Here is a 16,448-nt window from a genome sequence, read left to right on the forward strand (position 1 = left end):
AATTTCTACTTAAGTAAGGTAACAAAGTATTTGTACTTCGTTACTTGACACCTCTAGAGATATATCTTTCGTTTATGTGGCAGTTACTTTAGGGAGTTCGAGTTGCCAGCTCGACGACCGGTTGTCATTGACACAATACGGGCTATTTGGGAACCTTTCGGGAATATTTGGGAATTAGCTTAATCTGCATGTCTTTAGACTGTGGAGGGAAACCAGAGTACCCAGAGGAAACCGAACAAGCATGGGGAGAACATGCAAATTCCATGTGCACAGACCCAGTAGCGGGAATCGAACCTGGACCCTGGAGGCGCAATGCCACAGTGCAAGTTATTAAGCCACTATGCCCGCCCTGGTACTGTATATACTGTAGTTACCATACATACTGTATACTGTACTTAATAAGACACTATTTATAGACTCCACTAAAGACTGTATTAATTAATATTGTATACTTAATATATATTAATATTGTATACTTAATATATATTAATATTGTATACTTAATATATTTCAAGGCAAACACAACAAAATCTGCCCAATATTAACATAGAACAGATAACCATCACTGCTGAAAAAAAAAAAGAAAAGCTAACACTACATAGTGAGATAGCTAGTTAGATAGCTAGCAAACCTGAGTGATTAGCCTTAGCCTTAGCTAATCACTCGGGTTTGCTAGCTATTTAACTAGCTTTCCAACTGTCAGCTTTTTTATTATTTTTTTATTCATATAACCATAGTTTGATAAGATTATAATATTTTATTTTATAAAATTATTTTTTTATTTTATTTTATTTGCTTGTAAATGCATTTATATTTATTTACAGAGCATTCTAAAATATGTTTCTGTGGAGAAATGGTGCTAGCTAAGCTAAATAGGCTTTCATTCTGAAGCTGAAATCTTTTCTTTCTTTTTTTTTTTCCTGTTATGTAAAAGAAACCAACTTTGGTTACAGCTTTCAGCTTTCTAAAGATCTGTCATTGGAAAATTTTCCATGACTACATGAGGCAGAATTAACCAACAAAAGAAAATGAAAGAAACTACGTTTAAGACTTAAACCATTTTCAGTTTATTTTCAGTCCTTTAAAACAAGGATATTAAAATAGAGCATGAAAGTGGAAATGGCGAGAGAGAGAGAGAGAGAGAGAGAGAGAAAGCATCACAATGTTCACATTCCAGACTGCAAAACAGCAGGACGTTCCTTCTTTTCTTCTGGGAAAAGGAAACTCCTGAGACCCGTGTGTTTAGACATTGGAGAAGAGCCGAAGTTTGCAGGAAAAGCGCATTAAAGCAGAAATTGATTGCAGGCTTTACTATTGTTTGACTTTGTCTGTATGAGTGTGTGAAGCCTCCACGAGAGTGCGAATAAACAGACAGGCACAGATCATGTCAGTGCTGTGACTATTTGTGTTCTTACAGGATGGAATTTCCTGTAGCTTTCTGGTTAACTTTGGCTAATCAGGCTGTAGATAGATTTCCAGATTAATCAGTAATTTGTTCGCAAGATTAAAAACTCATTGCCCTAGAGGTATACAGGACAATTCCCATAACTGGCTCTTGTGGGCAAATGGGCTTATCCTTATATCAAGTTTCATACCAAAAATACAGTACACACACTATATCACCAAAAGTATCAGAGGACATCTGACCATTACTTTGGGATGAACTGCATCCCTGTGCTTCCCTAATGTCCTAATAACTGAATGAACACAAAACCCAACAGCCTTTCCAAACAAGTGGAGGAACAACCATCTGGAATGGGATGTACATTTTGTATATATACAGTGGTGGCCAAAAGTATTAAGACATGCTTGCATCATTTCGACTCTATGCCCAGACGGACTCGGCAGGTTTTATAGAACAAAGAACTTAATTTATCACCAGCAACTGTTGACAGGATCACCCCACACTTACCCATGCTCACAGGGACCAAATGCTAGCCCATTTGGTGTGATCTCAAAATCGAATTCTAATTTTATTTGTCACGTACACAACCATATACAGTATACTGTAATTTACACTGAAATGCTTATGCCAGAAAAATGTAATGCTTGCCATGATAAAAAGGCACCAGAACACCCAGTGCACCACAGCTCGCTGCACACGGGGCCCAGCTATCAAAGAGCCCAAGACCACCAACCCAGCCTCCAAATTCCCCATTTATGCAACCTTATAACTGATTTGTATAGTGTGTTCAGTAGATTTATTTATATGATAACTATTTAAAATTATCTGTTGTCACCCAGCAAAGCAAGACCTCTTTAGAGGGAATCCATCATGTTGGCCCAGGGAGTTTTTCCTTGCTACAAACCGTAACCCTAGCTCACCCCTTAGGGATCTTTAAAAATACATTGGATACATTATTGTAACAATATATTCTCTTGATCTGTATTCAAATTTGGATTTATAGTGGGTATGGCTTAACTCTGGTCCTGGAGGACCCCCTGGCCTCCACATTTTAACAGCACTTTTAATTCTAATTAGCCAATTAACAGTCTTTTCTGACTTAAAGTGGGTGTAATAGAGCAAAGAAAACACTATATACAGGGCCGGGCATCACAAGCTGAGAAACACTGGCAGAACCTATGCCTTAATGAATAAAAAATTATTATTATTATTATTATTATTTTTAAATGTAAGGATTTCCAAGTCTAATGCACATCTCTAGCAGGAGACCTACTGTATATGTATGTTTTACAAAGATACATCTTTAACCTGAATAATGTATTCATGTTCTCTTTAACAGAGATAAAGTTCCAGAACCTGGACACAAATCAGAAGGAAGAAACAAAAAACACAGTTTTAATACAAAAATGCACATTTATTATTATTCAATACTTTGCCAGCAATGCCAATAATATCGGACCCCATCATCAAGTGATGGTCCAGTGAACACAAGTGCAAACCTGTCACAAGCAAATAGGAAACATAAAATTCTAAATTAAGATAATCTTTATATTTTCTTACATATTCAATATTATCAAATACAACAGAAAAAAAATAGAAAAATACTTATTTTACACAATAGTCCATCTTAAAACAAAATTCTTTTTCATATATACACTCCTCAAAATGTATTCGTCTCCCACAAACCCCATATGGATTTTTCAGAAAATTGGCGATGATCGTTGAGTCGCTTAAAAATCTAATTCAAATTCTTTCCAACCCTGACATTCAGAGACACAGAGACATTTTACAGACCAAGACAATGTAACCATATCTTGTGAGAATGCCAATTTTCTCTCTAGAGAGCATGAAAATATTACATAAAAAAAAAGACAGAAAGAATAGAAGGAAAAAAAAGGCATGTAAAACATAAGTACTATACAATTAAACTTGTGCAACCACAGCAAAACCTCCTTAAATCTGGAACAGAAGAAGTGGGTGTTTGTGGCACGTGAGACGGTGATACACGCAGAGGTTACAGTGATGGAGTGTGGACACGTACATGTGGGGACACTAAATTTTAAACTGTGCTCATCTGAACCAAAGTCTTTGGCAAATTTGCCATTTCTTTTTTTAAAAAGTGCTGTAAGAAAGAATAAGAAGCTACAATTCCCAACTTGGAAGTGTCCCAAGAGAATTACTCAATCAAACGTTCTGTCGGTGAAGGGTCCGAGCTTACACCTCAGTATCCGTCTTGAAGCAGGTAGATGGCCGTCTTATCAAATGTCTACCTGTCGTCTTTGATCTCATTGGTGTTGCGAGTTCAGCTCTCTGGATATGGATTTCCAGGACCCACAATTCAATTCCGACCAGCAGACCAAGATACACTCAGTAACCACAAAAGCATCTATTTACACTGATGCGCGTGTGTGTGTGCGTGGAGTGCGTGCAGCCAGAAACTAACCTTTTACAATAATAATAATAATAAAATTATAATCAATTTGCAGTTACTGTGAGGTCTTGTTAAACGGCACTTCTCAAGTGCATATCTAAATATCACACACAAACACACACCACCAGAGCCAAAAACACCTGAATGGGCCAGCTCACACCAGTGTCTTTTCTTAACCTGCCGCCCCAAACTGAGCTCCTTTGTGATTAGACAACATGGCTGTCACTTTAACAGATCAACTCCTGCTGCATTTCGGGGCGAGTAGGGAACGGCTCGGTGAAAATAAAAGTGTCCCGGCCGGTTTTCAGGTCCCCTTGTCCGGGACACGTGGAATACAACGGGATGTCAGGGAGCTCGGGAGATGAGTCAGGACTCTCAGGCTCGGATTCTGATTGGCTGGTTTCCTGCTCGTCCAGTGTTGTTGTGGTTGTGGTGGTGGTGGGAGAGGAAGAGGAGGTTGTGGTGGCGTGAGGGTCGGTGTTTAACCAGGGGTGATGTAGGCACTCGTCTGCTGTGGATCGCTCTCTAAACAAAGGGAATAAGGTTCATATGAAATCATTAGAAAGTATTCATCTTCAAATTGTAAAAATTATTTTCTCCATTTTCAATGCATTACTGTACGTTATGAAATGTGCTTTATTATTTATTTATTTTTTTTATTAAAAGAGGCATTCGGGTGAAACCAGGATTTTTGATTGTGCAGAATAACAGAACACAGTTATGAAAGTGAAAACCCTTTATCTCCCTATATAATCCCCTACTACACTAATGCATTTATCCCTGCGTTTCACTAGTGCTTGGATACCATCAAGGTAGACAGGAGACATGATGGGACTGCCTGCTTCATGTCTGAATCACCAGCCTCCCATTAACTCCTTTCCATGTGTCCAAACTGGTGGAAATGGCTTGGAACGAGGTAAGTACTGTAATGTACTGGAATGTGACATGAGCTCCCAGTTCCTGTAGCGTTTGTGAATGATTGTGTGTACAGTTGCTGCAGACAAATCGCTGACAAGTCATGTCAATTTTTAAGAATTGGGGGTTACGCACCTCGGCCAAGATCGTAATTCGTTCGGACGTTTTTAAAATGTTTTACTGTGGCCTAGTCTCATAACTGTACTGTGCTTAAGAAATTCCAGCTCAAGTCCTGGTTTGACTTGAACAATCATTCTTCATGATGATTATTTTTGTCAAATTGTCAATTTAGATTTTTCACAAGCCATTTTCCAGCAGTTGGACAAAAACCTAGCCCTCCTTTCCTCCCTCTCCAGAGGATTTTCCTTCTCTTTGGGATTACTTGCACATGAAGGAATTTTTCCACCCAGCTTTTATTTAGCCTCTCATTTTCCTCTCATATCACTGATGATCTGTGGCTCTAAAGTTTTAGTGAGTGCTGAGGCATGGGCTGCATCATTCCTCATGGAGCCAGCATGGTGACAGATCTGGGCTGCCATCAGTCACTTGCGCCAGAGCCAGCATGGCCGGTGCTGTGCGTCAGACAGGCACCAGACAAACATGGGAACGTGGCAGGGCCAGTAAGTTAGCTGGCTGTTACCCTTAAATCCAGATTTACCCATTTGGCAACATTTATGCAATGAGGACAGAGACAGTCTACCAAGTCCCGTTACTACTTGCTGATTTAACTGATGCGTGTCCTGAAAATAAGCAGAGATCTTTAAACGTGCTTTTTCTCGGCATACCTAGGGTTTTTGTGGAGCAGCGTCTGGATGAAGTTCACGGCGAGGCTCGAGATCCCGTGGAAGACGTCTTGTGAGTAGTCGACGTTGACCTGGGAGATGTTCAGGTACGTCTCCTGCTTGTCCTCACCCAGGAAAGGAGACTCGCCAGTCAACATCACGTACGTCAGCACACCGATGCTCCTATACGACATGGAAAAAATAGGTGCGTTATGCTCAGTCATACGTGTCTGTGCTGAACATTTTACTTCGTCATGTATCCTGGCAGCTGTGGGAACTGTGTTACACAAACCTGGTTTAATGATAAGCAGCAATAGATTTTGAAATATTTATTGAAATGCATTGCACGCTACAAGCCTTATCAGTTGAACTGACATCATAAAGCACTTAATGTACACACAAACACGCACGCACGCACACACACAGTTCTTACTTACCACATGTCTGTTGCTGTCGTGATCGGTTCGTAGCTCAGGATCTCAGGGGCTGCGGGTGAAAAAGGGAAATCAGACTTTTATTTCTGATCTGTACTTCCTCATGACCTTCATTCGCGCTGCAGATAACGCAAAGCTGATAAAACCCGACTGACTCACCTACATACTCTGGAGTTCCCAAGATCTCACGCACTTCTGATGTGTTGTCCACACGCCGAGACAGACCGAAATCAACGATCCTGATGTCACCGAGGGGCTGAGAGTTGGTTAGCAGAATGTTCTGAGGCTGGAACAGAAAAAAACAAACACGAGGTGTAAATACTAATGTCCACATGGAACAATAAGCAATCAATTTCTGGTACTTCAGACAGACAGGGTTTTAAATTCCTCAGTTTGTTATGGAATTATTTGGAAAGAAAAATGCTTTTAAGCAAAAATGATCGACTGGTACAACGAACTAAAACACTTCCTGAGAACAAAGGGTCTTGTGAAAGGGATTTTTCCGAAACATCTGCACCAGCTAATAAATCAGCCTAGCTTTATAAATTCCCTGGCCTATTTTAGCGTGCGCTTTTACTTTTACTCATCTATTTACCAGTGACCTGTGGTTTTGGCCGCTCCGACTAAATACAGCTGATAAATTACTTAAGGATGAGATGCAACTTTTTCCTCTGTATAAGCCTTTCGGTACGTGACCCTTTCTTAAACTCTGCTGCCTAAAACGTGTCATGGAACACTTTTGGACATCTGATAAGCCCAATCTTTTACAATAAATCAATACCTGCCGCAAATCGGGCAGGTTTATTGCTTTGCTTTTTTGTACCAGACTTTAATGGCATGGAGTACAACCTCTTAGCTTTTAAAAGAAAAATAAATGGACTTGCTGCATAAAAGCCAGCAGTAAAAAAAAATAAAAATAAAATAAAAATTTTTACGAGACCCTGGATCTGCTTCATCTTAAATTGCTGCCTCAGTGTGTTATGTAACTTAAAGGGCACTTATTATGCAAAAATCAGAGGTGACCACTTTTAGAGGTGTCTCCAATTAGATCGTCCCACATATTGTGACCTCATATAAGAAGATCGCTTTCCCCGACTTGTTGATCAGCGCCGTATGGGCGTGGAACAGGAGCTAAACATCACTAAAACATCTCATTCGGGGGAGAAGCGAAATATGAAAAATGCATCATCCGAGGGATATTTCAGCTGGAGCATTAACGCACACACTTTGAGAGACGTGTGTTAACTTTTCAAAAAAACAGCAACATATGGGACCTTTAAATCTTTATACACAAAATACTGGTCTGTACCACAAAGTGATTTTACCCACCTTCAGGTCCAAGTGAACGACGTTGTTGCGATGAAGGTAAGCTACGCCTGTTAGAATCTGCCGGGCCAGCCGGATGACATCGTTCTCCGTGAAGGCCTCATCCTTATCGGCCACGCACTGATTGAAGATTTCTCCTCCGGCAGCACTGAAACACACGGAAGAGACAATAGAGAATTAATGCCATTATTGGAATTTATAGCCGAATCGATCTTAAAACAAATCTTTTTAGTTTAAATTAATCACAATTTATCAGCCAACTGTTTCCACAAGTTTTTTTCCATACTTTAATCCCTACTAAAGAACGATGTCTCAGGTAGTGGTTTGTAATTTAAGGAACATACAGAATACTCGGAAATACATTTGAGAAATATTTAAGAAATACTGTCAGTGCATGACTAACATCCTCTGCACTCATCATTCATACTGACTCACCGTTTACTTCATTCACAGATTCACAAATTCTTTCAATAAATGTGCAAACCCACCAGGACTGAGTGTCAAGAACATTAGAACGCTGTGGCTTTTCTGGCAGCAGAACATCACCCCATACGCACTCAAACACACTTGCACACGTTTCGAATTGCATAACATCTCCGGATACCCTTGGCAGGGAAATAATACGGAACCAGACACGAAGGCCAATCCTGCAGACATCGCATCCATAAATCACGAGCTCTCAGCTCCAAATAAGACAGATTTATAGCGGATTTGTGGACTTTAATACGCAGAAGTGCATTTCGGACCACACATGACAACTGAGTCGAGTCAAGACTGTGATCAAACCGATGTAAATCTCAAACCCAGGCAAGGAGACATGTAAAACCACTTGGGCTTGACTACTGATAGGGCTGTAGCTTTAAATCTGAATAAATGCAGTTGCGTCTTTAAGACGGGACAGAAAGAGAGCGGCTTCATAGCACAGAAACGTGTCCGAGCCCCATCAGCTGTTACCAAGGTTGTTAAGAGGGATGTTGTACCTCCTCTCTCTGGCTCATCCACTACCTTGGGTATATAAAACAAGATGTAGCATTAGCCACGGTGTAAAAATGTATCCTGGAGGGAGCACGTATTTAGCTTCACCCTGTCTGTCTGTCAGTTCACAGGAAATGCCAAAACCAAATTGGGAAGAAAAACAGAGGGGAAAAATAAGCACCATTATTAAACTTGCTTGTCAAGTCTCAACTATTCACAGCTCAGCGAAGTGCGTGGGATTTTCAGATTTTCGTGTGTTTCCCTGGGTTTGTATGTGTGTGCGCACGCGTGTGTGTATACATTGTACACTTAATTTGTTACACAACTCTGAAAGCCAGCTGTGTAAATAATTGGGGAACTGAGTGTGGCTTATCAGAGCGACCATCAGCTCAGAGTTAATTAGATCTCGGTCTCAGTCTTGCACGCACTTTCAACAGCCCGCAGGCAGTGCACTGGGAAAAGCTTGACAAATGGGGAAACTAGACAATGCGCGACAATGTTGGTGTTCGATTCCGAACAAACATAATGAGCGCGTGAGCAGGAGAAGCGGAAACCGGGCACACGAACACAACTCTTTCAAGGTGCATTTTTGACCTGGTGCCGTTTGACTCGCAGGTTCTCAGGTGGACAAACACACCGGAGAACAGAAGGTGAAACGAGCTGTGAGCGGACCCTGTGCTTGGACAATAAAGAGGGATTGTCGTAACAGAGCTGTTTAATATTCTCATCAATCCAAAATGGCTAGACTTTAGGTTTTAAGCCAAGGAAAACCTGAAAGCACAACATCTTGTACGTGTGTAAACTAAACATTACTACTGCAGTTTATTAAATATATTGTCAGTTCTCGTGTTCCCTTTTATTCGTAATTAAATAAACAAAAAGCAAACAATTCTACAATGTGTTTTTTATGCTTTGTGTACGTCCAAAGTTTACACCAGGCCATCTTTATTTTTAACAAGAGAATATTTCTCTCATTACTCTGTGAAATATGTTCGTACTTATGTACTAGAGCAGCGAGATTTAACTGAATCGTTGAATCAGTTTTAGATTCCCAACCGATTCTTTATGAAATAGCTTTTATCTTTCGCAAATACTCGAATTTTAAGAAAGTATTCCTCTTCTTTTCGAGTTTATGGGTGATTGGTGCAATATTGCCACCTAGTGGACTGGAGTGTTTTTTAAAAAATTGCTTTGTTTAAATGTCAGGTCTCATACAATCAGTAACACATGTTAAACAACATTTTAATGTTTATTAAAGTACTTTTAGTAGTTTTTTTAATACTTTAAAACATGTAAGAAATATAACTGTTTGAGTGCCATGGCAAATCAGAAAAATTTAATGTTATTAACCTGATCATTATTAAAAATCACAATGAAAATCGAATAGAATCGACTGTCTATACTGCACTGTTATATTTGTGTTTGTTAAAAGTTAGCTAAAAAAAAAAAAAAAAGGGGTGATCTAAGATGGAAAAGAAGAAATGAAAAATTAAAGCAGCAGCTATGGTTTTCATGACATAACTGATGACATTTTGGTCGTTTCTTGTAAATCTTCGCCTCTGCTCTCAGTTTAAACGGTAAAAAGTGTGCAATACTGACGGTGTCACATCACTTGGGTTTGCGCTTAGTACTCAGTACTGAGGATGTGGTTGTGGCTGCAGGCTTGTGTGTGTGTGTATATATATGTGTGTAGATATGTGTGTATGTGCTTTCTGCTCTGTTTTTAGAGCCCTGGTTAAAGACTAGCTAGAAAAGCCACAGGAAATGGAAAAAAAAAAAAAAAGTTTCTTTGCATCTCCTGCTCTTTTCTTTCTCATTCCTTTGTCATAGAAAAGAAGCAGATGGAGCCAAAAAAAAAAATAAAAATAAGTAAAAGTGTTAAAGAAGAGGAAAAATGGCTTTGTCCCAGCATGCAAGACTAAACAGAAAGACGGAAGCTTCATTATAAACTAAAATATCACCGAACTGGCAGGTTGTATATGTGCCTTAGGGCTTAAAAAAAAAGAAAGAAAAGAAATGAGAAAGACAAGATAATACAGAACAGGAAAAATAGAGCAAATGATGACGTGTAAGAGCGGTTAGGATGATGAAGCCCAGATAAACCTTGAGTCAAAATGAATGATTAACCAGAAGAATTTCCTAATAAGGCAATGACATGTCATGGTGTGTGACGCCTACGTCAGGCTGGTTAACTGAAGTACAGCTGATTTGCAGCAGAAGCTCATGAACTGTGCACAGGAAGTGCTGCCGAGACTCAGGCGCAGATGCAATCGAGCGTTTCTTAAAACCCCTGACCAGCATCCGTTGTTCTTGCGTGCGTCAGTTTGTGAAAGTGTTGCAGCGTTGACAATCAGGGACACGACAAGCCACAAAGAAAAAAAACCCTGATGTAAAATTACAATAAAGAGGATTCGAACAAAGAAGATGCTCGGGAGAGAGAGAAACGGGCAGGAGGAGGCATTTCGGGAAATGTTTCTCAGGGTTAATTAGAGTCTCGTTTATAGATAGGCATCAGATCTGCAGTCTGACGCCATTTAGAGTCTGAACTCGAGGTTATGTTCTGCAAGTTCTCCCTTCACAGAGGAGGAATAGAGAAGAAATGGCGAATGAAAAGGACTCTGGCGATCTCTCTCACTCCTGTCTACGCGCATCTCCCTCTGCCTCTCCGTTTCTCTCCCCAAGTCTTAGTCTCTCTCTCTCTCTCACGCTCGGTCAGTGTTTCTCGCTTTCTTTCACAGTGTCTCTTGCTTTCTCTCACTTATGACCCAATTCTTTTTTTTGTGTGTGTGTGTGTGTGTGTAGTTGTTACCTGAACAAACTTAAGATGGGGGGAAAAAATGCAAGAACACAACATTCTCATAAGCGAGAGGTGATTTTAAGGTTAGCAATTCACTTAATCCTGATGTTGGTTTAGTTGAAACAACAACTCGTCTCATCAGAGTTTCAACACACACAAATACACACGTATAATAAATGTAATTCATAAACCACCAGAAATGGTTCCTAGGGTGAAAACCATTCCATTAGCCCTCCTTTAGAGCTGATGGTGTAGGTGTTGCTAAATTACAGGTCGAATTACAATCAAACGTTTGTGGCCTATAACGTACTGTGATATACAGTGCACTAAGCATCATTTTACCAAAATGTGTGTATGAGGAACTTACCACTCGAGCACCAGGATGATCTCGGAGCTGGTCTCGTACACCTCGTGCAGCCCCACTATGTACGGGTTGGCCTTGGCTGCCTCCAGCACGGCGATCTCGTTCAGGATGTCAGCGCGGCAGTCCTCACCCTTCCGCCGTTTGCGCAGGAACTTGGCGGCGTATTCGTTCCCTGTGGCCTTTTCCACACACTTCTTTACCACAGCGAACTTCCCTCTGGGAAAAAAGAGAGAGAGAAAGAAAGAGAGAAAGCGGATTAGTGATCATAGTCTAGTAACCTCTAGTTACCTTTTGTTTGTATATTACTTTAAAATATGTATTTAAAAAATCATAATATCTTTCATATGATAAAGTATATGAATAATAATTAAAATGAAAACATGGCAAGAGTTTCTTTGTTGTAAGAAAGAACTGAGATTAGAAGAAGCTTAAGTTATTGCATCATAAAATATCCGAGCCAATCACATGTCAGTATGCAAATACTGAATCAGGTTATTAGAGGTAAGGCACACTTGTATGCAGGATTGATGTAATCTTCTATAACACAATAGTGTACCTAAAACATTTTTGCTACATGCTGTGGGAATCTGAATTTCTGAATTTCCGAGCAATTTCCTGGCGATTTACGTTTCAAAGTTCTCTTGTATTGGCCTATAAAAGGTTGACATTTTGTGTGTTTGGGAAAGCGTCTCATCAGAGCTGCCCCAGCAGAAGACGTTTCCCCACACGACAGGCAATAAGCGGCTCCGGCTGACCACGATGACTCACGCCTGTCGCTTAGGTCGTCTTCATGAATAAGCGCTAAAGAAAATCTGCACGCCTCTGATGTCACAAGCTGACCAGGCATTTCCTTCTTGTGATGTGTACAAAGAAAAATTCTCAGTGCCATCACTAACCTTGAAATTGCTCTCACGGTTTCAGAAAGTTGATAATCAGAAGAGAGTCAGACATTACCAGCCTCTTATCATTTAAGGCACTTGAGCCATTCTGGGTCTCTCTCTCTCAGGGTCATTCCCTACATCAGCTCTCCAGCCCACACTTCAGCGATTACTTTCAAGAGAGTCAGCTCATGGCTTCCCCCACACACATACACTAAACACACAATGTCCGGGCCACTAGTTTGTCCAGCAGCCAAAAAAAAAAGAAGAAAAAAAAAAAAGGACAATTTGCTTGTAACTCCACCTTTTTAGGAAGCCTCACAATAAGATGCACTATAGTGTGTATGGTGCACAGTGTGTGCATGTGGGTGGTAGGTGACACAACAGACCACCCAGTACACGCTACTGATTAATAGTGCACCCATTTCTTGGTGCATCCCATCATGTAGGCTTTAACACAAAAGAAGAATGCTGTGTTGTGACGAAAAAGGTCGAAGGGAACAACCCTGACCATCATAAGTCACCATAATCACCATGCGAAAGCATCACAGGGTGCATTCTTTACTAATTCACCATCTGTTGTAGTTGTGCATTTTTTTTTTTTACAGTTATAGAAAAATTGTGTATATATTTTTAGTGTCCTCATTTGCCCTGTAGTATCACTGATCTGCCACCTTAAAAGGTTTAAAAGGATGTTTTCATTCACTATGCAGACAGGAAACACACTTTGTGGTTTCACGACCCAGATGCAGCAGTGGTTATAAATCCTGCACGAAACTAAACCGACACTGACACTTGTCCTCTATTTTTTTTCTTCTTCTTTAACATGCTTGTCTGCGGGTGTGTGTGTGTGTGCTGAAACAGAAGACTGAAAAAATATAAATGCAATCATGCATGCCTCTCCTTACTCTTAGCAAACACTGTTAAATTCATCACCTAAACAACTTGCCACCTTTAAAATAAACCTTCATAATTGAAATGAGAGTAGCAACCCAAACGGCAGTGGTAAAAACAATAGACATGCCTACAGCAATGAACAACCCAGGGGACATGGCATACAGTAGTAATAACCACTCCAATGACTACCCCAATGCCTCTGGCAATTGAAAGCACAGTTGACACAGCGATGGCCAGGCCAATGGCCACAGAAATAGATATAGCAATGGCCAACAAAATGGCTATGGCAGTATATACAGCTATGGCAATGGATACAAGAATGGAAAGGCCATGGCATTGGACACTACAAGGGTAAAGCAATGGCCATGGCAATGAACAAACCGACAGCCACAGCAATGGCCAGCTCAGCGGCCAAAACAACAGATAGAGCAGTTGAATGGCCATGTCATTATAAATCAATGGACAGTCAGATGGCCATGGCGAAGCATACACCAACAGACAACTTAATGTCCATTATAATAGGCTGGGAAATAACCCCTTCAAGACTACAGCAATGACTACAACTATAGCTACCTTAACTCACATCTCTAACTGGACTGTCATCACTTATTCCTATTTGTCATCCAAATACTCACTTAACAAATAAAATCCTACAAATGCATGCACTTTGTCTTCTTAACAATCACCCTCTCTCTAAAAACCTGGACGTACTCCCGTACCTGATCAGTAAGTTAAAACAAGGCCAGGATCAGCTCCTTCATAGAACCCTTCAGGGAAATTCCTAAAATGACACTCAACCAAAAAAAAAAAAAAGTCAGAGCTCAAATTAGGTCAGCATCCTATGCGGTGCTCAAAAGTAGGACACTTGCAATGACTTATATATAACATCATTTAGAAAAAATGAAGCAAGAATTGCCCATCCTTGCAGAGGAATCCGTCTCTTTTTGTCCAGTGATATCTGATTGCCTGGACAGTTCAGAATACATAAGGAAGAGAGCGAGAGATTTCTTTGTCAGACGAAAAAAGAAACCATGCGCTCTTTCCATTTATTCAAAGCGAACTGCAAATGAGCATACTGCTGAACTCTCCTGCAGACATCAAAGTAATGACTGCTTAGAATGTGCAAAACACAAGTAACCTGAGGTGTCCTCTCAGCCTGAAGCCTTACGGCTAGTCTATGAGTGCATGTGTGTTTGTCACATGCAAGTAAGCAGGTGGTGTTTGGGTGCAGGAAGGCATGATATTTTGACTGTCTGCAATCACGAAGCTCGATCTCCCCTTTAGATCGGGACTTCTCTTTCAACTGAAGATCAGATAACACGCATTACATAAGGAACTATGCACCCGTGACACATGCATGTGGGGTCATGAATGTTTTTTATTCGGTGGGGGGGGGGAAAAAGCATTCCAAGAATTTATGAAAGCAAACAGATTTTATCACCATCTTTTTTAGACCATAAATTGAAACCCATCTGTTGGTAGATATCCATCAGAGAAATGCCCTGCTGGAGTTTAAACACTACTGTCTGATTAAATGCTTGATACGTTAACACCCAGAGTTGGAATTTTCCTAACATAGTGCTTATCTGAAAATGCTAAAACCATAGCGAATGCGGGATCTCAGATATATTATTAACATCCAGTGCATACAACTCTCGCTTTCGCTGTCTTGGTTCTTTTCTTCTTTTTATTGCTGCACCACAGGGAATAGTGTCCACAACATGGAACATAAATCTTTTTTCTTTTCCTTTTTTTTTGACCTGAGAACTAAACGCTAAGCCATAAATATGACCAAAAATTATTAAAATTAGCACCACTTTTCTCTAGACTTTCAGGAAAGGTTTACACAGACATGTTTTCACACCAAAAATGTCACACCACTTCCTGGTGATCTTGAACCTGTAACTTAGCCAGTGTTAGTCTCAGTTGGGTGATATTGGGATCATTGGAAAGCTCAGTGACACCACATTCAGTAGAAAAACGGCTAGTTAAGGTTTATATTTATTCATTTTTTTTTTTTGCAGCATAGGTGATCTAGGTCACCTTTTTCCCAGGTGACACTGATATTTTAAAATTGGTATCTAACCTTTTAAAATTGGTATCTAAGATTACTACTAAACCTACAAGAACAAATGTCTTAAACCTAACATGAAATAATTTAACAGAACCTAACCCAAAAAGGAAAAGTTACCCCACCTGTATGGATTTTATTCATTTAAAAAGCATGCAGACTCTGTAGAAGTTTAAAATGAAAATCATCAAGCGCTCGCGCGATTTCCGTTGATCTCCTTAGACCCAGTGAGCACGCGCGCTCTTTACTGTGACCTTATCATTAAGCGCGTGAGAGCGCGAGAGAGTGCAGTATAGGGGTTTACCTGCCGAGCTCTTTACCGACCAGGTCGTAGTTGGTCTTAAACTGCTCTGTGCGGATCCGCGTGTGGATCTTGGTCACCATTCCGTTCTTATTCACGGTGGCGGAGTCCAACATCGCTGCGTCGAGAATGGCAACTTAAACCAAAACAATCAAACACGGTTTAATCACTGAAATCGGGAACGACTTTAGTCCATCAGGAGCAGACCGTCCTGCACCAAATACACTGCAGCTGTTCCGGATTAATTAAGAGTCCAAACCCGTTTACATAAAAGCTCACACTCAAGTCAGCAGAGACAAACCAAAATCCTGTCCTTTCTCCTATTTTTCTTTGAGTTGTTGTTTTGAATTAAAGACTCAGCGGTATAAAACCTCCAGCTGCGCTCTGAGTGCTTTAATGAGTCTCGAGATCTAAGCACGAGCACAAACACTCTGAACAATACTTCAATAACCCCGCCCCCTACGCGGCAACGTACCTCACCAGCCAATCGCTGTAAGGGGGGCGGGGTTAAGTTCCTAACCGCGTGGTTCTTGAGGTTCACGTTCAACTTAGTTTTCAACACTGAGAGGACAAGAATGCAGTGCAATGTGCTGCATAAAATAAAATAAATATTATTCTTTAACAAATATATGTTAAAAATGTATGTTAAATCCTAATCTTAAATTTGTTTTTGCTTTAAATTTATATATCTAGAAGTTCAAGTCAGACTTGATTGTGAATAACAGAACGCAGTTATGAAAGTAAAACCTCTGTACCTTTATTTCTCTATATAATCCCCTGCTACACTAATGCACAATAGTGCTTGGATACCATCAAGTTAAAAAGTTTTCAGTACAGCAGAGCCATAATCGGACTGCTTATTTCACATCTAA

At 40.3% G+C, this 16,448-nt stretch overlaps 1 protein-coding gene across 1 annotated transcript; it reads right to left on the reverse strand.

The window, feature by feature from the left end:
• Window positions 1–2,932: 2,932 nt before the first annotated feature.
• Window positions 2,933–15,976, reverse strand: stk17al (serine/threonine kinase 17a like). Its single transcript, XM_053514797.1, has 7 exons — window positions 15,580–15,976; window positions 11,433–11,645; window positions 7,297–7,441; window positions 6,127–6,253; window positions 5,971–6,019; window positions 5,537–5,716; window positions 2,933–4,361 (listed from the first exon to the last, which is right to left on the reverse strand). The coding sequence occupies exons 1-7, from the start codon at window positions 15,690–15,692 to the stop codon at window positions 4,064–4,066; spliced, it is 1,125 nt and encodes a 374-aa protein (XP_053370772.1). The 5' UTR covers window positions 15,693–15,976; the 3' UTR covers window positions 2,933–4,063.
• Between the last annotated feature and the right edge of the window lie 472 nt (window positions 15,977–16,448).

Source organism: Clarias gariepinus, chromosome 16 (genome assembly GCF_024256425.1).
Source record: "Clarias gariepinus isolate MV-2021 ecotype Netherlands chromosome 16, CGAR_prim_01v2, whole genome shotgun sequence".
Classification (NCBI taxonomy): Eukaryota; Metazoa; Chordata; class Actinopteri; order Siluriformes; family Clariidae; genus Clarias; species Clarias gariepinus.

Coding starts and splice junctions, on each gene's coding strand:
- stk17al (XM_053514797.1), bottom strand. CDS start 15,692: ATGTTGGACTCCGCCACCGTGAATAAGAACGGAATGGTGACCAAGATC. Junction 11,646..15,579: donor GTCGGTAAAGAGCTCGGCAG/GTAAACCCCTAT, acceptor CTTTTTTCCCAG/AGGGAAGTTCGCTGTGGTAA. Junction 6,254..7,296: donor TCGTTCACTTGGACCTGAAG/GTGGGTAAAATC, acceptor TTTCTGTTCCAG/CCTCAGAACATTCTGCTAAC.